Source organism: Anopheles coustani, chromosome 3 (assembly GCF_943734705.1).
Source record: "Anopheles coustani chromosome 3, idAnoCousDA_361_x.2, whole genome shotgun sequence".
In the NCBI taxonomy this organism is placed as follows: Eukaryota; Metazoa; Arthropoda; class Insecta; order Diptera; family Culicidae; genus Anopheles; species Anopheles coustani.
This window is the reverse complement of record NC_071288.1, coordinates 5,957,243-5,981,711: the sequence shown is the minus strand read 5'-3', so window position 1 is coordinate 5,981,711 and position 24,469 is coordinate 5,957,243. Positions and strand designations below refer to the sequence as shown.

Below are 24,469 nucleotides of genomic sequence, written 5' to 3'. Positions count from 1 at the left end.
GGTCAGCACGCCCAGCGCGAGGTTTTCGCAAAAATGTGGCCCACCACACGGGTGGCTGGCTGGAAAGTTTTTGCGGAAAATGTGGAGCGAAAAGTAAAACGGAAAACTAAAGTGCCGGGAAGGCAGTGGCAGCAGCAGCATCATCGTGACTGAAGTGGCGCCGGTGAGAGGAGGCACTTCGAGAGCCACGGTTCGACGCTGTTCGACGTCTTCACAACTCATTCTCTAGAGGCGTCTCGGTCGGAGCGTCATTTCGCCAATTCAGCGGGAAATCTCCCGCACGGGGAGGAGGGTGGAGGTGGGAGATTTTTGGGGTGCGAAAACAGAAAGGCAGCAGGGAGAAAACCGAACGGTTAACTTCCACACACACAGGAAACTGGAGCGATTGTTATGTGGTGATGCACCTTGAGCGACTGGGTTAGTATTGTTGGGGATTTAAAGCGTCCAGGTTTGAACGACAATTAACCGAATGAAATGACATCTTTTAACTTAAGTATTTTTGTAAGACATAAATTATTTTCCGTCTCCATAATTGCTCACTTCTTCATGCAGAACAAAATAAACAAATACATGCACTAAAGTATGTCGCTTAATTGCAAAAAGTCGTCGAATACATCGGTGCACCAAGATCACTCAAGAAGCTGATGTTCCTTCCAACGAGTTTCCCCTTCTTCTGCACAATTGGGACGAAAGGAAAACAATAATGAACCGTCGACGTCGCCCGACGAAGTGTCGATTGTAAAAGCAAACCGCCGTCGAAAGGCCGGCAAGCACTGCCGACGGTAAATATTTACAACGCCCAGACTGGGGTGCACAAACAAATGCACGCACATGCTTACAAATGTGGTCAATGTGACCCACATGGGACGAATGCACACAGAATGCACACAAACAATAGCTGACGATCTTTTGGAATGGTTACTTCTTTGGAGTACTTCTGTTCCACATGCCGTCTGCAAACGAACAGTTAGTTTCACAACGGCCTGAATTTTCATGGAATGTTTTTAAAAAAAATGAAATTAGAAAACTTATAACAAGCTGTAGTTTTGTAAGCTTTGATAGTTTTGAATTGGTAAAAATAATATCCTTGTTTTAATATTTCCCATCCGAAAGTTTACGCTTAAGTTGGCCTGTTACCTATCGAATGAATCCAATTATCGTACGGCTGAAATGAACCGGCCATGTTTTCACTCCAATTGTGTTTGTTTAGATAACCCTTTTTTGAAAGAAAACAGATTAAACGCTTCAAAACACATTTCACCCCCAAAACAAAAACCGACACCTGATTATAAAGTACTAATTAACACCGCCGTTGGGTTACATAAACGTGAAACAGTTTTCCCCTTCAAGTACATTTCCCCGATTTTTCCAGCGTGCGTGCGTGCGTGCGTGCGTGCGTGCACTCAGTCGTGGCCTTTCCTTTCCGACCTCTGCGGTAACCGATTACCGCACCCTTTCGCGCGCCAAACCGAATACGACGACGGGCGACCCTTGAGGAGAGCGCGCTTTTCGCGTGCGGAGAAATTGATCGAACTCGAATTCCGATTCCCCTGGCTCCGATTGTGTGGAAATTGGTTGGGAAACTGAATGGCCAGAAACAAAAAACCTTTCTCCTCCCCGGTGAGCCTTTCTTTCGCAAAACAGGTGGGTGACCCAATACGCCGAGGTGGAAAAACGAGCGGCCACATTCGCCATCCCAGCAGTCAAACAAACGCTGACCGAAAAACCGGTACCCGGCGACCAAGCGGTCAACAAGCACAAGCGATCGCGCGTGCGTAACACTTCAAAAACACAAACCGCAAAACTATTATGACAATCTGGAGCCGAACGCGCATCGAATCTGGCGCGCGCACACGGACGATTCGGCCTGGTTTTTTTTGCGAACTTTTATTTACTTTTCTTAGGGACAAACTCGGCGCGCGCGCGCGCTTGCAGCTGGCGGCCTTTCTCCACGCTCCAAAGAAATGTGTGAAAATCGCTGCAAAACCCATCCAAATCCGGGCGCACGGCATGGCCTAAAGCGGTCCCCGATGGAACGGAATGCATCTCGTGGTCAAACAATCAAACCGAAACCATCAAACTAAAAACCAAATCTTCACGAAAGACGCGGGGGAACGCGCTCATTAAATTGTGCCAAAAGACGTCGCGGCGTGGAGCGGCGCGGAACTTCCCGATTAATTCGCGAATGGCGCGATTTAGTTTCCCGGAGCGTTTGCATAACGCGGTTTGGGGTTTCTGCCGTTGGTGCCCTTCCATTTTTGCTTCCTCTCACCTGAATTGATGATTTCTCCAACTCGAAAGCAGCATGAAAGCCGAGGGGAAATATTATTTGATACAAGTGGTTTGTGTTTTGATTTGTTGCTGGGCACCCATACAGGTTGCGCCGTGCGATGGGTGTAGGTTTTGATTTCTTTTCCCCTTGCGAGCGCGCCATTAAGTGGAGAAAATTATGATGGCTTCATCGCGCCAGGTGAACGGCTCGGCTGGTGGGCCGAGCCGATCCCCGCGTCGGAGTCGGATGATAAATTAGCGAAGTATGTTGCATCGAGGGCGGCCTCGAAAGCCTTTCCAACCGGTGCGGGACACCGCCGAGATGATACCGCCGGTATGACGGGGGCGCACTTAAGACAACAAAAACGGTTAAACAACCAGGCAATTAAGTACAACTGCTGTCCACGTGTCGGGCCAGCTAAAACCGTCTTCGTCGTGTCCAATACCAACCCCGATTGGGATTAAGCACCACCGGGTCCGGGCTGAGGAAGCCCTTCGCGACGTTCGATCTCGGTACGGAACGAAAGGTTATATCAGTAGGCGCACCGTGACAAGGTGTAGGAGTTGCCAACTGAGCTGGAACCTTGGCCGTCGATTCCTTGGGCGAGATTAGCCGCCCGTGCCTTACGTAGGTACGATAGTTAGGAACTGATTACTTCACGACGTTCTGCTCGATTGCCCCGCCGGATTGGACGAGGGGGACGGGACACCGATCGCGATAGTCACTTATCGCGATGGAATAGATTCGAATCGCATTACCGCATAATCCATTTTGGGCGATTTAGTGTCGAATGGATGACTCTCTTGTTTTCACTTCAAGCGGCCCACTCGGAGGATTGTATCAACTGTGTAGTGGAAAGTGATGTAGCTTGCCATCGACGATTATACTTCGTGGATCGTAACGTGCACTCGCAGGCCAAAGATCTACAAAGAAATGGTATTATTTAATCCCTAGCTGAACAGGATTAATCTGGGAAGTTCAAACAAGTTCATCATATTACTTGACTCATTCCACCCGCATTCTCAAGCGAGATTACAGATTCTTGGCATCCTTCCAAACCTCTAGGACTCTCTATTAATCTCTCCCCTCGACTGAAAAGGATCTTAAAATTCAAGCAGTTTCCATTCATTACTCATCCCCCAACCGGGGGGAAACCGAGGAACGTGTTGACAACTAATATCTTTCTTAGCTACCATCGCACAAGGAATAATTATATTCGCCAAGAGAAAAAGACGCAAACAAACATCGCACGGTGTCGTCCACCGCAAAAATCCGCCCACGGAAATGCCGACTCAGAGACGACGACCCGACCGGCGGATTGGTGTTAATGACCAAATTCTTGATTTCACTCCAAATTGCATCAGTTTGTTCGAGAACTTGCGCCGGAAACACTTCTGCTCGTGTGTCCCCGCGGGGTGTCCTAAAGCAGGGAAAAGTAAAGTCGAAAAACATCCACCACCAATTAATCGCGCTCATCTTCGGTAATAAATGTCGCAGCATGTGCCTGCTGACACTTTCTTGTGCAATCCGTTCACGTGTGTTTCCGGGGCGGAATCGCTCACTGGTGATGCCATCAATTTTCTTCACAGAGTGAGGATGAAATAGACCCCTTGCTTTTTTTTGGTTCTAGATGGACACACGATGACTAAACGATTCGGGCATTTCGTTCCTGTTGCACCCCAAATAAATTGTCTTGAATAACTGTCGCGGAAAACTTCAAAGGCGCATTGTTTCTAGATCTCGCAACGAAACGGTTTGGCCTTTCCGGCAGCGTTTTTCGGCGGATCAGTTCGACACTTCATCGATTGTGCAACTGTTTTTAGAAATCTGAAAAGAGAATTTACAAGCTAGAAGAAAAACTGTGAAAAATCAAACCGTCCAATAACGTACCTAATGCGATCAGATTTTAGGTCTTTTTTTTTGTTTGATGGTGGGTCGGATTAGCCGAAACCGGTCTACAACGCACTACGAGGGAAGGGGGCGAAAAAGGTGACCCAAAGCGTGTCGAAGACGATCGTCTCCAAAAGGAAAACCCCCATGGCGGCTTGGTAGTAACCGCGTGCGCAGGTGAATGGGACGCGCGCATCGTTGGCCGCTCATTCAGCCGCATCGGGGCCACCCAGGGCATTAGACACACTTACCCAAGCGCAAGCGGTCGGTGGAAACGCACACCGATACGACGAGCCAAGCAAAGTTGTGTGTCTCTGCGCGCAAGAAAACACATAATCTATGTTGTGGTCCGTGGGCGGCTGCCTTTGCCATGGTGGTCCTGCGGTGATGTATGAACCTACGACTGCATTCTCTCTGTTGCACACACACTCAAGTGCTCCACCATGCCACAGTTTATTGACCACTAATTGATTATGAGCCGGTCGTGGGCTGCATGTTTCCTTCTTTCGTCAGTACGTAAGCGCTTCCTATCCACATACACGCTCTTGGTCGCGTGTTTACCTTCTGCAGGGGCGCGTTGCAAATATATTCTGCTTTCCCCTCCTCCCCAGCCACCCTCCTAACTTCTTGAGGATAGGGGCTACCTTTCGTGGGCACGTTTTCGGAGGTGATGAAGTCGTTTCGGGAGTCCTTTTGCACGATTGGCGAACCCTAGACGCGGCGGGTACACGCCTGACAACACTATGGCGTGGGCCCTTTGCGCGTCAGACGCTTCGTTATGTAAGCGAGTAAAAGCCCTCCACCCGCCCACGAAGGAAGTGACCGGAGCGCGGTGTTTTCCATGGCCCAATCGGTTGCCCGAAAAACGACGCGCAACCCGGGCTTGCACCGATTTTCCGTTCCGAAACCCGTAATTGCCGTTCCAAAAGCCCATCCCAACAGACACCCCCCTGGCTACTGACCACACACATCGTTTCGGGGGAGCCTTGTCTCGGGAGGCGTCATAAGCCGCGTTATGGCTGGAGGAATTTTCCCAAAACCATAAGCGGCCGATTGCGCAAGCCCACTTAATACAATCCACAAGAAGTTGTGTGTTGTGCCTTGTAGGAGCAGTAGCGTCTCTCGTCCATCCGGGTGTTTAATGAGTATGCTTACGCTGCCAATCACCGCTGCGCACACCCCGTATTCCTTCGTCCCGCTTTTCCGAAAGGTTTGGTGGGAAAAAAACTGGCCGCACTTCACACCTTCGCCAGCGGGAGCGGGCCGATTGTTTCTGCGCCGCCATCTTCCAGGGTGGCAGTTTTCGCGAGCGCTTACCTAAAAAGAAAGTCAGAGAAGGGTGGAAAAAGATTAGAATTTTCGAAGCAAAAACCCACACCCCCCCGGTGGGCGATGTTACGGTTTGTGTTTATTTTGTCAATTTTTGCACCTTCGCGGCCGCTAATGGTGTTTCGAACTTATAAGCGTTTATTCGCAACCGTGCGTGGGATGACGGATGAGACTGGGAAAAATAGTCTGCTCGACGGAAAAGCGACCGAAGTTGCGATCGGCCAGGCGAAACACAACCTTTTCCATTTTTTTTTTCTCGGCAAGTCAAAATTGGCAACAAAGAAGTGCGCGCTCGTGGGCGTTGATGATTCAACTCGAGCGGGAGGAGAGAATTTTGAAAATGTTAAACCGTGAACGGAACGCTGTACGCCCTTTCCAAGTGCAACAGCCGCAAGAGTGCCAAATGGGAGCACCACCCGGTTGTCACGGGGGGGCGGCGGAGAAAGAGGTCCCTAGTTCACCACCTTTTCCCTTTTTTGCATTGCAAAATTGCGTCTTTTGCGAGCTACCGTTGGACGAGAAAGTAATGCAACAACAACACCTGGTGAGTGTGTGTCTCTGTTTTGGCGTGACATTCAGTCGCGTTTCATCTGTTCTTTCGGCACCCCGACATCCATTAACAACGCCAAATGGCCCGTCACTTGGGTGTGAGAAATCGAACGACATTTTAACCTTGATTTGAGAATGTGAATCGGAAAATAACTGCGCCATAGGTAATACGAATGGAAAATGTAGAAATAAATAGTAGGGAAGCTTGTCAAATCAAAGGCGAAAATAAACAACGATTAAGTACCTCGGAGGCTAATCAAATTTGACAAATTATCTCAAACAAATTTTATACAAATATTTCGAGGCAGCAAGTTTATTTTTATCCGACGTAATGCACGTGTCACTCACTCGCATCATCGACACAGCTGATTCCGCAAAGAAGCAGCAGCAAATGAACTGAGTGACAAGCACCAATTATTTACCGTCAAATTTCGTCAATCACTCGCCCCACTCGCAAAACAAAGTTATGCCCGCGGCCGGATGGGCAATGTTGGCCTAACCCCAATCGTGCACAAACCGCACCCTCCCCCCCTTCAGGCGAGGCATGATGGCGTGTGATTGATTCCTGCACCTCACGCAGAGGCGAGGACAGTTCTGCGGACACACTGGATGCCCTACGCGTAACCCAATTACTCACAGCCCTTCGCCCGAAGAAAACCGGGTGTGCTGTGGAGAAATGTAGGTTAAACAGGTTTACTTCGGTGGAAAATGTTCGAACCACACAAATCAAATGTCATCGCCACCCCGTCGGCCTCGGGGAGAAAGGGGTGGAAACGGGCACTGGGAACTCCCAGGAAGTGGTCTACATGGGGGTGGGTGAAGGGACGGGGAGGGGCTTGTTTGCAACTGTCAGAACTTTTAAGTCTTCCCGAACGAACCTTTGCAGACAAATATGGGTACAATGTTTGTATGACCCCGCGCGGTCGATGGGGAAAATAAAATACAAAAAAAACAACAATCAATTCTGGTATCACGTGGCGGGCACGAATGGAAAATCCAATTTTCACGGCATGCAAACTTTGGTTCGGGTAAAGGACGGAGATTTTCTATTCCGAATTTTTCGTCGGTGCTGAGAAATTTGGCGTGAAGAAACGATGACAAAATAATCCTTTCAGAAAACGTCGACGGCCAAAGGTTTTGTCATATGACGAGACGAAATAATTAAATTATAATTATTCTCCTTAATCCCTAGAAAAAATGTCAAAATTCAATTAAACACCTGTCTATCCTTTATGACTTCTCAGAATATCCATTATTTTCAGTTTATTCTATCCTATTTTCCAATTAAATTTTGAGCCCACAAAGTAAGTAGGAATAATGTTCCAATATTCTAGCTTAAAATTTCCTCATTTTTCCACCGAAAATAAAAACCCCACCTCCCGCTCAGAACAGCTTAACATCGATTAAAGCAGAGCCGAATCCTACAACGATTCATTCAGGAAATGAGCGCGAGCTTCATAATGGCTTCCGGTCAGCGGCTACCAAACCCCAGCTGCTAGGTGTTCGCGTCTTGGACCACTTCCTCCCGGCGTGTTGTTGTTTGCACCCGGGTCCAGTCCAATATTTACACGTCAATGACCCTTCCGGCTCACGCCGTGCCGGGCGAGGGAGAATCTGGCGGAATCGGACGGAGCGCATGCCAGCGCGGGGCCCTTTCTCGCCGAAAAACAAACAGACGCCAAACTGGACGTGTCCGGGGGGAGGGCAGGGTAAAGGGCCAGGGCGCGCGCGCGCTGCGGGGAAACAATGAGAACACCAAAGTCATTGTGTCATGTGCTCGATGGCACGTGACGGTCCGGAAGGCTGAAAATGCGCCGCCGTTGCAGTCGCTTCCTCGTTCGTGAATTCAATATTACTGTTAAGTGTGATTTGTTGTAACGCTTCCACCTTGCCCTCCTATTCGTCCCCCGTGCTCGTCTGCAAGAGGTGTTGTTTTAAGTTTCCCTCCCCTCCCCCCGCTCCCTCCCATCAGCATCTTAAGTAGAATCGCGAGGCAAAATGGCTTGCCCTACACGTGCGAGGGGTGTTTTTCCGAACCGCCGGTTTGTTTCGTGCAGATTTTTGCACGTCACGCGAAAAACCATTTGCAGGTTCGTGAGGCTCGCAAAAGCAGACAACTGTGAGCAGCATTTTCATTAAATTAAACTTCAACCAACCATCAACAACCATCGCCACCACTAATAATAAAAAGGCATCCCCGGAAGTCGTGAAAAATACCACGACTGATGTTTACCAAAAATAACCCTAATGCGCCACATGATCACAATTCACACCCCCCCGAGGTTCCAATTCAATGGAGCCACCGACCGCGTGGACGGGTCGACGTGGAACACGCGTGTCGTTTTCCGAATCAATACCACCAAAATTTACTCGAGCGCAAAATTCGATCGATTGTTCGGGTGAACCCATTTTATTCCGCGTGTTCTCGTCGCAGGCCGATGCTGCTCTCGAGTGTTTCTTCGCGAGCGTTTTTAAATGAGTGTCGACCGAGGTTCGATCGATTGTTATTGTTTCGTCTGTTTTGTTTCTGTACTCAAGCAACAACAAGACAAACGACCTCCCCCCGGGTGGTGTATCGGGAACATATAAATAACATCTACACGTCCACCACACCCATAACGCCCACCCCCGGGTGGGTGTTGCATTTTCTACACCGAGCGACATATTTATGGGCGACGTGCAAACGTGATGGAGCAATGGTCGGTTTATTTGCATGCCAAAGGGGGTGGGGTAACCAACCCGAAGTGCATCGTGATAGGTTCATGTGGCTCAAATTGATGATCACCGAGGCGGAGTAGTGCATGAAAATGGAAGATAAATTGCATAAATGATTTTTATTTCGCAAATGGCAATAATAAACAAAATCGAAGAATTGGTTAATTTTTTTCCTCACTTGGTTTCAATTCTTTCTAACACAAAACAAATGTTTGAAAAAGAACTTAAAAGTAAGATTGATTACATTTGGCCGTAAATTTGAGTAATGAACTAATCAACAATGAATAAATTGAAAGAAAATTGTGGCGTTGCGATAAAAATTGACGGTATTTCCCCACATTTCATTAGCAATTCAAACAACGCAAATTAGGGTGTAATTTAGTGAAATCTAAATAACGAAAAAATTTTTCAAACGATATCTTAATCAAATTGACACCAATTTCGTTTTTTATACTTTGATAAAAATTAGACCCAAACTCGCCGACATTAGCACATACGTTTCTCATTGTAAAATTACGAAAATGTCACATATTGAATAAAAATATCGCAAATACCCGCCAACGACCGTGTCCACCTTGGCTTCGCAGTGTGGTTCGCCGAAATCGCACGTCATAAAACTGCATTCGATGTATTCCGTTTGGGGCCAATTTGCACAATCTGATTCGCGAGCTGATAATCAAAAGATCGTCAATAGTCCAATCAACTAGCGTTGGCCGGGTTAACCCCTTTTTCAACCTCTCCTAACGTCTCTCGAAAGTTGTCGTACATTGATCCAAAGGATGGTTTTTTTCCGCTACGAAACAGATGCTCAAACTGATTGTGCTCGTGTGCCGTTTTAGTTTTTCGAGCGATTGCAACAGTTAATTATTAGCTTGCAACATTGATTAGTTTGCATTCAAGCTGCGTGTGCGTGCGTGTGTACGAGTGGTACCGGGTACACAGATCGTCCCATTCGGTGGTGTGGCAAGGGCCGTGCAGTAATATTTGCGACCGCGTGAAAATTCGGAACGCGAAGAAGAAAAGCTCACCCGGGGGGGACGAACGGGTCGGGCGAAAATAATAATCATAATCATAAAGCTCTGCGAAGCAACATGCGTTAACACTTTCGATTTAATCGCCCAGCAGCAACCGCTCCGGGCAACGGTTGTGTGAGTGGTGTGTGATGCGATTAATTACACACCGCTGCTTTGGCGCCGACATTTTCGACCATGGACCGTTTATAAAACGCATGCACTACCGTACACTGCTCCTCACCCGGGCGCGAAGAAAGCTACTACGGAGACCAATTATTATCTGAACGTTTTTCGCAATGGAAACAGATGTTTAATCACACATCGCTGATGGCTTTTCTCACGTTGACGATCGGGGCAAACGCTTTTCGGGAGAAATCGACCCCCGATTTCTCACGGGAACGAGGCTTTCCCGAAAAACCGACTGAACAATCGCAAGTCAATCCGATGTTCGACATCTGAATACGATTAATGAAGGCCCACTGATCAACATGTTATCTATTACTCTTTTTAAAATTGTTGTTCTCATTAACAAAAATGATGTTATGTTACATTTTGCCTGAAGTCAATGCTTAATTATTCAATCCATTATCTTATCTATTGCCCCTTCATGAAGATACCTGTTGCCATCAAATTATACTGCTAAGTCAATCATTTTAATGACGCATCAACTTTTGTCTCCAGGACATCCCTTTTTATCATAACGCTTTAGGTTTTGTCTCTACGGCAGCCATATTTGTCTCAAAAGTATAAATGTACGCCCCTAAGTCATCTAGTTTTGTCTCTATGTCAAAATTTGGTTATATAAAATATATTTAAACATGAAGATGTTACGTCAAAAGGGGTCCACATCAAATTTTTAAGGCAAACTCATAAACAGAATTATAGTTCGATACCCAAAATTGAAAAATATATGTGGTCGGTATATAAACCAGCGACGTTTGGTAGCTATGGAGTTATGTTTATCTCGTTGAGATCGCCGCTATCGTACGGCTTTCGGAACAGGCAAACAAAAATGTCCACAGTTTAGCATTACAGACATCAACTTATTCATGCTGATTATGGTTAGAGCCTCATTATCCATAACGACCTCAATTACCCTTTATAGTTTCTTATTTTCAGCTAGGGATAAACATAGATGAGTACGAGGCAAACTTAAATGTTAATGAAAAACTTCCAATATGTGTGTCTCTAAGGCAACACCTGCTTTGAAGACAAAATTTACCTTCAGCGGATGTAAAGTAGAATGGTTTATGGAACTCATCATTCACCCATTAACAAGCATGGCGTGCGATAGAGAGCAAGGAAAACTGGAGCGAGGCAAGATAATCTTACGATTTACGTACATAAGTTCTACGGATTAACCTTCTCATACTAGCATGAAGTTCACCAGAGATCCAAACAGCACAACCGTAAGCTAGTGCAATCGACTGACCTACTTAGCGTCCTACTAGACTACGAACCCGTACGGGATTCTTCCTGTACGGCAAAGGCATAACCCGCAACCAGGAATCAATTATCCGCCCCAATTTGCTGTCATTAGGTACTATCCACCTATTCGTAAGCGCGTGCACGTGTGTTTGCACTCAGTCCGGAGATCTTGCGCGAGCCAAGCTCCAAGCTCCGGGAGTAAATGCTATCGCACATCGTCCATCGTAAGCGTAAACGGTTCGCGTACCTGATCCAATTGCGGGCCCGAGACCTAACGGTTCCTTCCGCTCCTTGGCGCGGGTCTCCGTAAATCGCGCGATAGACAAGACATGGGCAGATATTGGTGATGTGACTATGATTGCGGCGTTAAGACCTCAACGAAGGAACCGTTCATGACGGACTGCTTTTTCCACTGCTGGACTGCTGGAAGAACGGAACGGCGTACACACCTCTGATGTCTCGCCGGCCCCGCACGAAGACATCGGATAAGAAGAATTGCCATAGTTAGCAGTCGCCTTCTTTGCACCGTCCCCCGACTTGGACCTCGTTTCTGGGCGATTCGCTTTACGTAATTGAAGGTTAGTGCACAAAAATCTCCAGCATGACTGGGTTTTCTTCCATCCGGTGGACGCGTGGGGCTTCAGTAGTTCAGCCCGGCATTGCTGAAGGTCGGTCGCTGCCGCTCATTCATAACGATCGAGTGCGGGCAGGGCGGGGAGTATCGGGAGGAAAAAACAAACTCCGATAGGCGAAGGGAAATTTTGACCATTAACTAGACATACAATAAATCTCCGATGCTTCGTAATTGACGCTCGATGATGAGTATGATGGTGTTGATAGTGGAGATGCCTGGAAGTGCGCTACACCGCCTTAAGGGTTCACTTTAACCGCCATGATAACCACCGATGCTGATGATGATGAAGCAAAGGCATCCCAGAAATGGGAAGCTGCATAAGGCAAATCGATCGCCACTACTGTGTGTTGGGTTGTATGTGGAGGAAATATTTGTTCGAGGGGAAGGAAAAACGACGAATGAGAGAAAGCCAAGAAAAATAAGTTTCATTTTGTGTATGTAGTCAGCATTCAGTATTCTTTTTGTTTTCTTTTGCGCGCTTTTCCCTGTTCGATCTTCGATGTACGGTATATTTTTAGATCTCAGTAGGCCGCGATGCCTAGGCGATCGTGGAGTGGAAGGAGATTTCTGGACGATCGCAAATCAAACATGTGCATCAAACCCGCGGCGGAGCACCTGGCCTACCAGAAGATAAACTGAACGTCGTTCTTTTTCTTTGTGGGTCAGTGGCATTTTCCAAATCGCATCTTCTTTCGATTTATCTCGATGGATCACCGTTGGCTTGGATATCGCTAATGTTGAACAAATTAGTACGAATTTCGATGGATATCATGATGGCTTTGTGGAAAGGAGTCGAATTACGCTATTGATGCTTGCATATAACTGCTTTCACAAAGAAGCAGCTTTGTACGATCGTAACCATGATACAAGTTAACTACTTTCATGAGTCAAATTTAAAAGTCTCAAACCGGGAAAACCACAGAACATAACCGACAACGAAACAACAAATTAAGTTTGTCAAAATAAAGGCGAGTAGTAAAATCTTAAACTACAATCATAAAACCCGGGCTTATCTGTGTTCTAGCTCGTAAACTGGCTTACTATCTCATGTTAAGAGATTATAATTGCCCACTCGTGACCGCGAAGCTGTTTCACGCATCCGAACACGAGTTTGTATATATCTCGCGTATTAAAAACCAAACCGACCACACAACCCAGGGCGAACACACAACATTAAAGCGTCTGGTTTAGCTAATTGATAATGTCAACTTTGGCCGGTTTGGCAGAAAGGCGTAACCGATCTCCATGGAGCTGAGGGTTTCAGTACGAGTGTGACTATGTGCGTTTGTGTGTTTGTGGTCATGTGATCTCCATCGCCTTAAAAAACCGTTGATGATGATGATGATAACCTATCTCGTTGTAGCGGGATATCTGCCGTCCCTGCGCGGCGCTACTTAATAACTTCAACTTTTCAAGTGTCTCTTCGATAAACGACAAGTACTTCGTCCCTCCACGAGTGCTTTTCTTCGCGGCGTCTTTGTCGGAAGTTGGGGATTTAAGCCGTCGCGATAGAACGTTGCAATTAATTTACGTTTTGCACGGTTATTACCTTGCGCGTCTCGAAACCTTCGAGAGAAAACGTGATCGCATTGCCGCACAGAACTGTCTCCAGCAGGGTCAGGGATTTGTCCCAGCAAGCCTAGCGGACGGATAATCGCTCAAAAGACGCCATCGGAGTCGGTCCCCACGTCACGCGGATCGGTCCCCTCTCGGTCGCTAAACTTCCGATCACGATTTCGCCGACGGAAGGCGATACGATCGCACACGAAGCCATGTCGCACACGCAGCCCATCGCATCGCGAGGTTCAATGCAAGGTTGTTCTCCTCCCACGGCGGGAGGTCGTCGCGAGACGTATGGGTGGTGGGGAGGGATCGTTTCCGATTGACTTTGTTGCAACCGACGAGTGCGCTTCTAATCTTGAGTTCGAGAAATAGACAAAGTCCGCTGACCCTGCATCTTTCCTTCTCGGAAGGGGAAGGGGCGTGCAGTAGTGGTTGGAAGTTGGAGCTGGCGCACCCCTAGCTCAAGTTCAAGACCACCTCCACCTTTCTCGCGAGCCGAACAGTCCGTGTTCCGTGTGCGTATGGACACGACTTCAAATCACGGAAATGGTTCATGAACCCCGGCTGGTCCGTTCGCGGCGGAAGTGGAAGTAAACAAACCATTACCCGCGCCCTAGCGTGCGCGCTGTATGATTAAGCCGCTGTGGATATTGTCGTTGCATAAATTAATTCAGCAAGGGGGCAGCAGCTACAAACACGTACGTTGGTTACGCTCCCGGCATGCCTAATGTCGGGTGGAGGTCGGACTCAACGAGCGTTAACAAGCAGCTACAATGTGGATGACGACGACGACAACACTCGAGAGATGCGTGCACCGGGGTTGAGATTGGCTTTATCAAACCTTGTAGCACTGCACTTTAATTAACGTTCGCCTGTAAAGGTCCAAAACGGGAAGCAGCGATTGAGCCGGCATTAATTGGAGGATGTTATCAATATTGCAGCGTCGTCCGCCAGATGGAGCCCCGATCCTCCGTCGCGCTCTTGCGAAACATTATGCAAAGTCGGTGCGCATCGTGTTTGCGCAGGCTTTTCACCAACGTGGGCACGAGATGTGAACCGATTGTCATTGAAATAAGGCAAGTACCCGTTGGATCTAGCTCGAGCGTTAAGTGCAAAGCAGAGCGTGACCAAAGAACTTCGTAATGACAGTATGCGCCTCAATTCTTGAGTTCAAAAAAGAGTCCCATCTGGTTTCTCTTCTTTTCTAGAAAGAATATAGAAATATCTCGTCACATTATGCTTTATCGTTTGATTTATGATCCTTTTGTTATCTCCCAACATTTATCGCCATCAGTCTGGCGATGGAATTATCACCAACAAACAACAACACTGTGTGTTTTATAGACCTTCTGACTATGTTATCAAACATTGGCTACCTTCGAAAAATAAAGGCTTTGTCATTGTCACATGCTCCTTCTGCAGGAAAAAGGCAGAAAATTTTTGTCATATGGCACACAAGCGAAAGTCAATGAACCCCCGACGACTTGGTTTTAACGCCGGCTGGAACCTTAGATTGATTCACTAAACAAGGAAATGTGTCCCTTCTCCACACCGAACTCGCTCCCGAAGTGTTGGGAGAAATCTGTTTTCTCATTAGTTTTATGCACCCTATTAGGCGATTTTCAACACACATTTTTCCGTCACCCATGGGTAAGACAAAGCGATCGAGGTTCGAGTCCCCTTCCGGTGCACGCGGGGACATGGAAGGAATAATGTTTTCTTTTCCCTCCAAAAACTCTCCGGCCCAACCGGGTGGAGGGGGGGATGGTGAAATAAATTTAAGATTTCACATTTTCGATTTGTTTCCGAACGACTAATGAGAAATGGCGCGGGAAAACCCGATGCGTAATGATCTTGGGCGGCGCATACGGCGCTATGTGTTTACGCGTCGACAGCGGAAAATTTCAAAGCGTTTTTTGGGAAAGCTCATAAAAATAGCCTTTCACATATATATACGGTTTTGGACAACTATTCCGACGATGTGCGATATCGTTAAAGGCCAGCCATCGGTGGCCGGGCTTAAATTATTCCGAGCGAAAGTGCGGCGCAATCTCGACTAATGATTTCAACCTTGCCTTACAGAAAAGGAGGAAAAATGAATACCTTCAAAACAAAAAAAAAAACACAAAAATACTCAAAACATAATTGCTCAAAAGCGCTCCAATGAAAACGAGGTAGGCCGTTTAAATGCCTCCCCGTCGGGATGATAAACGATTCCATCGGAGCTATCGTTATCAGCGTTTTATCATCTTCGCCATTAAATCGCCGCTGCATATTAAAGCTAATTCAGGGAAATCCTGAAGGTCATTGCGGGTTGATTAGGCGGTTCTCCTCCACCCCGAAGCATTTCTTTTCGATTTCATTCCCCCGTAAGCTGTCAATCAGTTTTCTTTAACGAAAAAAACCTATGATAAACATTTATAGCTAAATCGAAATAACTATCATACGTTCCATCGTTGCTGATTACTTACATAAACAACTCCCGGTTTCGAATGCGGTTTAAAGTTATTGATGAAAAACTCGCCCAACTTCGCCTCGTTTGCGTGTGCCCCCACACTGCTTTAGGCCTCTGATAAACTTGTGTGCCTGTGTTTGCTGAATTACATTATTTTGCTTAATTATTCCCTAAAGTCAGTGAAAGGAGCCCATTTTGGCGCACACTTTCTTGCGCGCGCGCGCGTTTTGCGTAAGGCCTAGCGCGGTTTGGCGGTTATCTGCATGCAGATATTTTGTGATGATCAGTCAGCAGTTATGTGCATCGAAAGAAAGCAAGCAAGACTACATGCAGCGGTTCGCGACATGGTTGGTAGTGCGGGATGGGGAAGGACGTGTGTGTGGGACGTGGGGGGGGGGGGATGGAAAACGCACCATTACTTTCACTTTTTTTCGCACCCCATAGTACGCAGGTGTTGTCGGCCCGGTTGTGTTTTTCGGGTCGCCGCCTGTCAAGATGTGCATCGTGGCACCGAAGATGAATTGGTGGCGCGTTCAATGAGGCAACATTCTTTCGCCCGTCTCATACCGTCTCACCTGCATCATTGGCACGTGATTTCTCTCTTACGTCGTGGCGATCTTTCGCTAATTTGTATCACGATGTCTTGCGCGCGTCAACGAGCGTCATCGTGACAAAATACTCGATTCGATAAGGCAGGGAGCTCAAATTGGACCCGCACAAAATATGTACCTCATTAATCATTGTTACTCGGAAGGAAAAAACAACCACGTTGTTTTAGCAGCAAGTGCTTCTTGTTTGATAAGACTATCAACACTTGGTACGAAAAATCTCCAACCGTGTTCCCTTTCTCTGGACGGGGGAAGAAATTGATCAATATTTTTTACCGACCGTTTATCGACGTTTATGAGACGCTTAACGTTTTTGCCCTCAATTTTATTGCTGAAAACATCATGCAGCGCAAGTGAAATCTTGTTGGACGTATTCCGTAGGTGAAAAATTAACAACAAAAAAATATACTGACAAAAGGATGCTATTTAGGATGATGAACAGTGGGTAAAATTGATTTTTTCCCTTAGTATATGAGTTTTCGAAAGCGTTCGAATGGAACTTTCTACCTCATACACAAATCGATGCCAGATGAATATGATTTCCCGGGACGATTATTAATTTTCTACATGCTATTGTAATTTGTTGTTTTTTTATTCGCACACATTTTCCAAACAAGCTGCCCAAAACGATATGTATCTCGGTGTGCAGGAAAAACCGGTCCACCGGAAGGGGAAAAAGAAAATCCTATCAGCCACCGACCAAAACCAATCAATACTGACCTCCTAAAAAGCGATCGGCGGCGTCTTAGGGATTCCTCCGTTGATGCGCCGAGGCGTGAAAGCGACCGAGGTAAAGCTTAGAGTAGCAAGAAAACCCTTCTATCGCAAACACCTATACCGGGACGATTAGAAACCGTGCAGCCGAAGCCGAAAAAACACCACACCGGTAATATTTCAATTAGGGACTAGAAAATTGTAGCTAAAGGCATCCAGGGCGATATCGAGATGAAAATTCACAGCAAACCCTAGTGGCGGGAGGCATTGAGGGAACTGGGGTTGGTGGCAACAATTGGAGTGGAAATAACTTTCGCCTATTGCCCCCCATGGGGACGCCGGCAACCATTAACACGCCAAGCCCGATTTGAATGCTTTCGTTGATGAATGTTCAGACCAGCTTATTCCCCAAATTACATTAAACAGTCAAATGCGTGCCGGTTCAATTGAATGTTTTCCGAGTTCCAATTGCAACTAGTTGCCGATTCGACAGCCAACCTAGCTAAGTATCGATTATTAGGAGGTTCATTAAAAACCGAATAATTCAAATTAAGTCCCCGAACCGCCGATACTTACCCACGCAAGAGCTTAGCTAATGTGGTGTAAAGAAAGGTGCTTGGTTTTCGCAAACAAAAAAAAGCCCGTGCAACTTGGCCGCACACTTTCGCCATTTCACCATCGCTCGATCTTGTCGCTCTAATTTGTATATTTATGTCCAATTTCGTTTCACCTTCCTGCTCCGTTGGTTAAGTAGTTTGTTTGCTTGCAAACGCGCTCGCAAAAGGAGTCATTTGTCTGACGAAGTGTGCAAACAAGAAAGTGGTTCAAGACGTGGCTTGCTTCGCGCTCGCAAACTGTCAAATTGTCCTGCGCTTGTACGGGAGTCCAAAACAAATAAACCGTTGATCGCTTCCATCTACGCGAGGGTAGAGATAGATTGAAAATAAATCAATTCGCATCCAATTGCCAACTGCAAAACCACTCGGGGCCCGATTGTTCCGATGATGGAGGTGACAGCTTTAAAGTGACACTTTTAAAGCAAAACAATCGCACTGTCACTGTCCTATGATATGGCGGTTAGGTCAGTGTGGAATGGATTCGCCAGCTCGCGAATGTGTGTTTATCTTACAATCTTGTCTTGGCTTTTGTTTGATCAAATGGTATCGCACACACACACACACATGGTTGGCACACGTGCTGGAAGGTGGAAAAACACCACCCCCCGGTTTTTCCACCCTCTGCTACAATAAGCATCCACATACTCCGCAGCATACCGCGAAGGCGTTGGATGGAAAGATTCGTTGACGAAGATGGAGAGGCCGCTCTTCGGAAAAAGTGAAAAGCTTGCCACCGCGTTCCTCTCGAGGCAGAAGACGGGTCCAAAACACACACACACATTCAACTGGCAGCCATCCACCATTTTCCACCGTGCACCACTTCCCCCGTCCGGTCACCTTCGGTTGGGTGGAAAAATGAAAAGATTAGTACGGGCACCGGCCTCTAGAGCTGGCGTATGTTTTCAGGGAAAAGAGAAAATTCGCCTCCTCCTTGGTGGTGTGTTTCAGTGTATGTGTGCTTGTGAATGGGGCGTTCGCAGGTTCATCGAAGCGCAAGAAGCATCTCGCATCGCCGTATCGCGCTATCAAACATAACACGTTCCGTTGCACGCTGGCGCGGATAAAACCTTGGACCCCTTGATTTTTACCCCCCGATAATGACCTCCGGAGTGGCGGTTTTTGGTTTTTTTTTTTTGCGGCCTTAACGATGTGTTTCTGTTCCTCCAAAACCTCCCCCACAACAATTAATGCATTTACGTTTACAACGCACCATTCAATACGATCTCCGAAAGGAAGCGGTGATAAAGCTGCGGTTTAAATAACTCCCCGCGAAGATCGAGGTGCTGCAAAAGGATGCTTTGCGGAACTTCACTTGTTTTGTTTTTTTTTTTTTCCTACCCGCATGTGGCTTATTGTTTTGCACAGTGGCGGTGGAATTTCTTGACCTTTACTCGCGTAATCAATGGTGATGAGCGTGTGTGTGTGTGTATTTTGGGGCGGCCCCCGGGATAATTGCCAAAAGGAAACATGTCTGATTTCACCTTTCTTTCAACATGTTTTGCTTCAACATTACTTTTAAGGTTATGTTGAGCAAAACAAAATTCTGATAAAAAAATACAAAACAATAAAAATGCCAGAAAGGATAAAGTAAATTGTTCACAACAATTTAAGAAGATTAAAATCTCCTCAAATTTAGATAAGAATGCTTCAAAACAAATACCCTATTTTATTTTCTACGATCAATAAATTCAAAGGATAAATAGTTTTGAAAATAAATAATAGATGTACTCCTAAAAACATATCCTTCTCTAATCCACTAAAACCAATACTTCTGGTCCGCACAAAATTTTCAATTTTATTGGGATTGATATTTATTTAATTATTTGAGCTTGTTTTTATTGATGAATTATCAAAAATAAAAATAGTAACAAGCAGTTTAACTCATCTTCCGATTATGTATGCGCTAAATGTTTCATTTGAAATTGTTAATGTTAAACCTAGTTTGAACGCTATTTACTTAAAAATCAAACGTTTATAGCGCAAAAGACAATAAGTTTGGATCTGCTGGTTCTTAGAAACAATTTCGTTCACTTTCTGAACATTCCCAAAGACGAAACATCACTCCCCTTCAGACCCCAGGTAAAATAGATTCACGTCCTTACCTTGTACACCTCGGAGAAGAAGCCCGACCCGATGTGCTCGCGGTGGAAATCGTCCAGACAGTACAGGGCGGACACGGCCGTCCGGAGGGCGCGGCAGGACGGCCCGGTGACGGAGCGGTCCGAGCAGCCATTGCGCGTCAATGGCGGCCCGGGCCCGGTGTGTTGTCCAACGTTCATCTTTATCAGCTCACCAAAATCACCTTGCCGGGGAAAGGCGTCTTCGCCGTCGACGATGACGTTCGCAGAAGGCGTTCGCTGTTGTTTCGCTTGCTCGGGCCGGGCAGGTCGACGACGGCAACGCACATCGCTCGCCGCTCGCACCCAGTTGGCCACTGACCACCACCACCACCGCCACCCACACCGCCTCCGACTGCCGTTCGGTTGTTGGGGTTGTATTATCTTTTTCTTTCGGCGGCCTAGCTCGACGCACTGCCGGGCCTTATCATGATCATCTTTATCGTGGCCATCACCAGCATCACAAAACTCACGCACGAACACGTGGCCAGCGGCTATATCTTTTTTATTTTCATGTAGCAATTTGTTGACCGAAACGTAACGAACACCTTTTGCACAGCGCGCCTCGTTGGGGCTTCTCCTCACGTAATCCGAGCTACTACTAAACCGATCCACTTCTCACTCGATGATCACTCTACCACACTCCACTCGATCAACTCGCGGTTTGGTTTTGACACTTTCGGTAAAAATTGAAAACTTTAAAAAATATAAACTGCAACTCGACCTGCACGGGTAAGGGATACCCGATCGAATGAATCGATCTCCCAGCTGCCCGCGGTTTAGTTTTCCACCAGCGTCCACACTACCGAAAAATTATTTGGGAACCATTTCACTCTGGTCGCGCACGCTGTCAAGAATGGGGTTTCTCCTTCCACAACCGCTACGGGTCGCTATGGGCGCCGCTATGTTTGGCTACCTGTTGGTTTGGAAGTGGAAAGATTTAGTTTGAAGCCAGCCAGCGAGGAGGGGAGGACGACTAACGTAACGCGGAAAGAGCGGCGATCGGTAGCTGGAGGTGGGGGTTTAAAAAATGTCGCACGCAAGATTTGAACCGCGGTAGCGAAATGGCAAAGCAAAACCACCCCAAAATGCAGCACGCTGCCGAAAGAAAGTGTTTCACGCTTCTTCCGCTTCCGACCGAACGAACGAACGAACGAACGAACAGACGCACGCACGCACGACGGATCGTTATGCGGCGTTACAGTGTTTACGGCGAAAGTGTCCGCTTCCGACTGGCCGGTGCGGAACGAAAATCTGCAAACAAAAGCAACCCCAGCACCGGTACGGAGTCACGACATCTTGGAACCGCGTCGGTCACGATAAGATTGGTTCTGCCTGGGTCCTCGAGAGTGATCGAAACAGGTGTTGGCGAGCAAAACGGCACCGTAACGCCTTAGCACTATAGGCCATTCCGGACAGGAGCTGACAAAAAAATGGCCTTTTACTAATGGGTTTGTGGTAAAACATTTGTTTTCAGCTAGATAACGTTTAAAACGTTTCTAAAGATAGATTTTAGAAATGCTTAAACGATGAAATGTAAACTATGCTTCGAAATTATTGAAAACACGTGAGTGTAGGTCAGCAAAACAAATATCCTGCCGTAGAAATAACTATTCAATGTTACTCACAATATCAACAATATCAGCGGTAAAAACCCAACAGTAACCTTGTGCTTTGTACAATTACTAATTTTTGAGATTACAAAAACGAATGACAATTCCTTTAAAAGTAATTTAACGGTTACCATAGTTTAGTTGGTGGAAAATACAAATTATGGGGGAAATCTCACGATACATAGCACATATATGTGAATAAATTTCCAATTAACAATAGACAAGATGAACGAAGTGCATCCTTTCTGTTAGTGAACTTAAAGGAATACCAATTTATAGAAGATTTATTTTATTTTATTTTACTTTATGTGTTGAGGTCGTACAAGAAATGGAACCGAACAACAATCCTGTTGTTTTCAATAAATTTTCTTCATTTTTCGATCCCTAAACCCATAGTGCATCGAAGAGATCTCCAGGCCGCGTGACTGACAGCCCCACCTGGAAGCTGCCAGTCAGCGCCAGTGGCTTCCCTTCTGTTCTCGTGGCCACTTTATGCGTATGCTCTTATCACCATTCGCTATCGTCATCGTCCCGGACCGTGCGAACGTTATCGGGTTGCTCCATTGCACGTTACCCGTTTTTGGGAAGTGATCACGGGCAACCACCCGCTTCACGGAGCACGATGTGACAAATGGCATTCCGCGGGGAAGCAATGAGACACACAACCAGATAAGATAAGGCCGTCGTCCATCGTCCAGCTGTGCGACAGGAAAGTTCCCAAAAAACAACGCCACGACGTTAAAAGTTTATGGATGCCGTACGGGGGAGAGATGGGGTCAAAGTATTTTCAACATACTGTCCGCTCGTAATTGCTGAGGATCAATTTGGTCGACCTTTTTCTTCCCCCCCCCGGTGATATGTGGCACACGGTGGTGGTTCTGTTACAGTTCTCAAGGTCGCTCTATCTACACGGCGTCTTATTTGTCTATCAAAGTGGAACAACATATCAACTAGTGGTTCGATCTTTCGATCGAGTTTTGGAGCACCCCCAGAGTTTTCGTAGAGTGATATGTTTTTGTCACCCGGTAAAGATCAAGGTCTAATCGATCGGGTGGCATAAGAAAGCGAGAAACGCGACAACACAACCAGCGCAGCTGTTTACGGGAAGCACGTCAACAAGCCGTTTGATTGTTTCTGTAAAATTGGTACATTTCGTCTGTTTATTCTCCACCGCAAAGCACCCAGTAAACACTCGAGTTGCGGTCGGTATCGTCTTTTTATTAATGTTCCTCTCCGCTGCCGAACCACGACCAGAGATGGTAAATAATATTCTACGCCGGGCGAGAGCTGGCAACCGATCTTGGGCCCTAGTAGGAGATATGATGAATCAAGGGCCGTATTTCGAAGTGAAAGATTTATAATTAAAGACCAGAGCTGGCACACTCCCAATAGCCGGGCTGAGGTGCATCAATGAATGACGTTACCGGGCAGCAAACGGAACATTCAAGACCGAAGAAAAAGATGGAAGTAAAACTACTTCAAACTGTCCATCACATGAGTAAATGATGGATGCTGGTAAAAACGTTGCTGAACATGATCATCTTTTCCGTGGGCTTCGATTCGATCGAACCAAGGAAAATCCACAAAGAAAAGGCGACTTCACATGTGTTTTCTCAGCTTCGCCCGGACACTTTATTTTTCATTCTTGTTTTCAGACAACACCACCATTCATGCCGAAAGGAAGGCACGGCTTACCCGAACGGATGTTCCCAAATAAACACCGTCATCAATCGACGTTCCAAATCCCACCGCTGTCAGATGACCGTTCATCCACGGGCATTTTTTTGGCAGCAGGAAGCGAATCATCTCGACTTCTTGGCTACCTTCCCGACAGCCGTTCTGTTTCGTACAACATTCTAATTAAAAGAAAAAGATTTCCGTACCATCGCGGTGGGGGGACGATACCATCCAGTGGCCAAAGAAACACCCCGGCAGCATTCCCGAATTCCGGCCCTTTTTGGACACATCTCCTGCGTTTGATGCATTTGACGTAAATCTCGCCAAAAGCCGGATGCTGCGACCGGATAGCGATCTACGATCCCATGGGAGCGGAAAGATTGTGGAATTCGCCTTCCCGGCAGGGAGAGGAGACCTAATACTCCCACAGTAAAATCCAATAAATTGTTGGGGGTTTACGATGGCGACGGAACCCCACACCCACGCAAGAGCGTTGGAAAAGCGTGATGGATGAAACGGGGAAATGGTTCCGAAGGAGGATCCATTTTTCTTTCCCCACCAACGGCATTCAAGAAGCATCTGTGCAGCGCGGTTTGAATGTTCTCGTTGGAAAGCGTTCTATAAATAACACTCCAAATGCAGTTTGGCCGATGAGCCGAGACATGTCGCCATCAGTCGCCGAGACCTGGCGTCCCACGTAGCATCATCATTGCCGCAGCATCTCCAATGCTCTCCTTCCGAGCCGTTTGGAGAACGAAACTGTAAACAACAATCTGACATTTGCCTCCGCTTTCTCCCTCCGACCGGCCAGTTAGATCCCCATAAGGATATCCCCTGGCGTCCTGGGCTGGGGAGACATTTTCTCGCCATTTTCCTGCGCCTCGGGCAAATCTTTCTCTCGGCTCTTCGGGCTCCAACCGAGCTCTCTCGCGGCTTGGCTCTTCGTCGGGAGCTTGCCTGCATCGTTCTTCGATCCCCGGGACGCATAAACAGTAATGGCGAAATGGAGGTGCCATTCCTTTTCACCGCACGTGATTACGACGGAGCGATGCTGTAATCCTGCGGAAACCAGTTTGGCCCTTCGTTTTTGCCTCGTTCCCCATTCTGCTGTATTTCGTCTTCCTGTGGGTCCACATGTGAATTGTTCTCCAACCCGCATCTACTCGTGACCGCACAGTTTACGCACTTATCACTCATGGACCCGGGGCTTGACTCGCAACCCAAATAATTGCTCTCGAACGCACAATTTCGGTGCACTTGTCCCTGCGCCCAGTG

At 46.9% G+C, this 24,469-nt stretch overlaps 1 protein-coding gene across 1 annotated transcript in view; it reads right to left on the bottom strand.

Moving 5' to 3' along the window:
* LOC131259161 (uncharacterized) overlaps window positions 1–20,216 on the bottom strand; it is a 58,339-nt gene extending 38,123 nt beyond the window's left edge. The window contains exon 1 of the mRNA XM_058260594.1: window positions 19,890–20,216. Coding sequence (XP_058116577.1) covers window positions 19,890–20,066 — 177 coding nt within the window. The 5' untranslated portion in view covers window positions 20,067–20,216. The remainder of the gene's footprint in view (window positions 1–19,889) is intronic.
* Window positions 20,217–24,469: the final 4,253 nt, after the last annotated feature.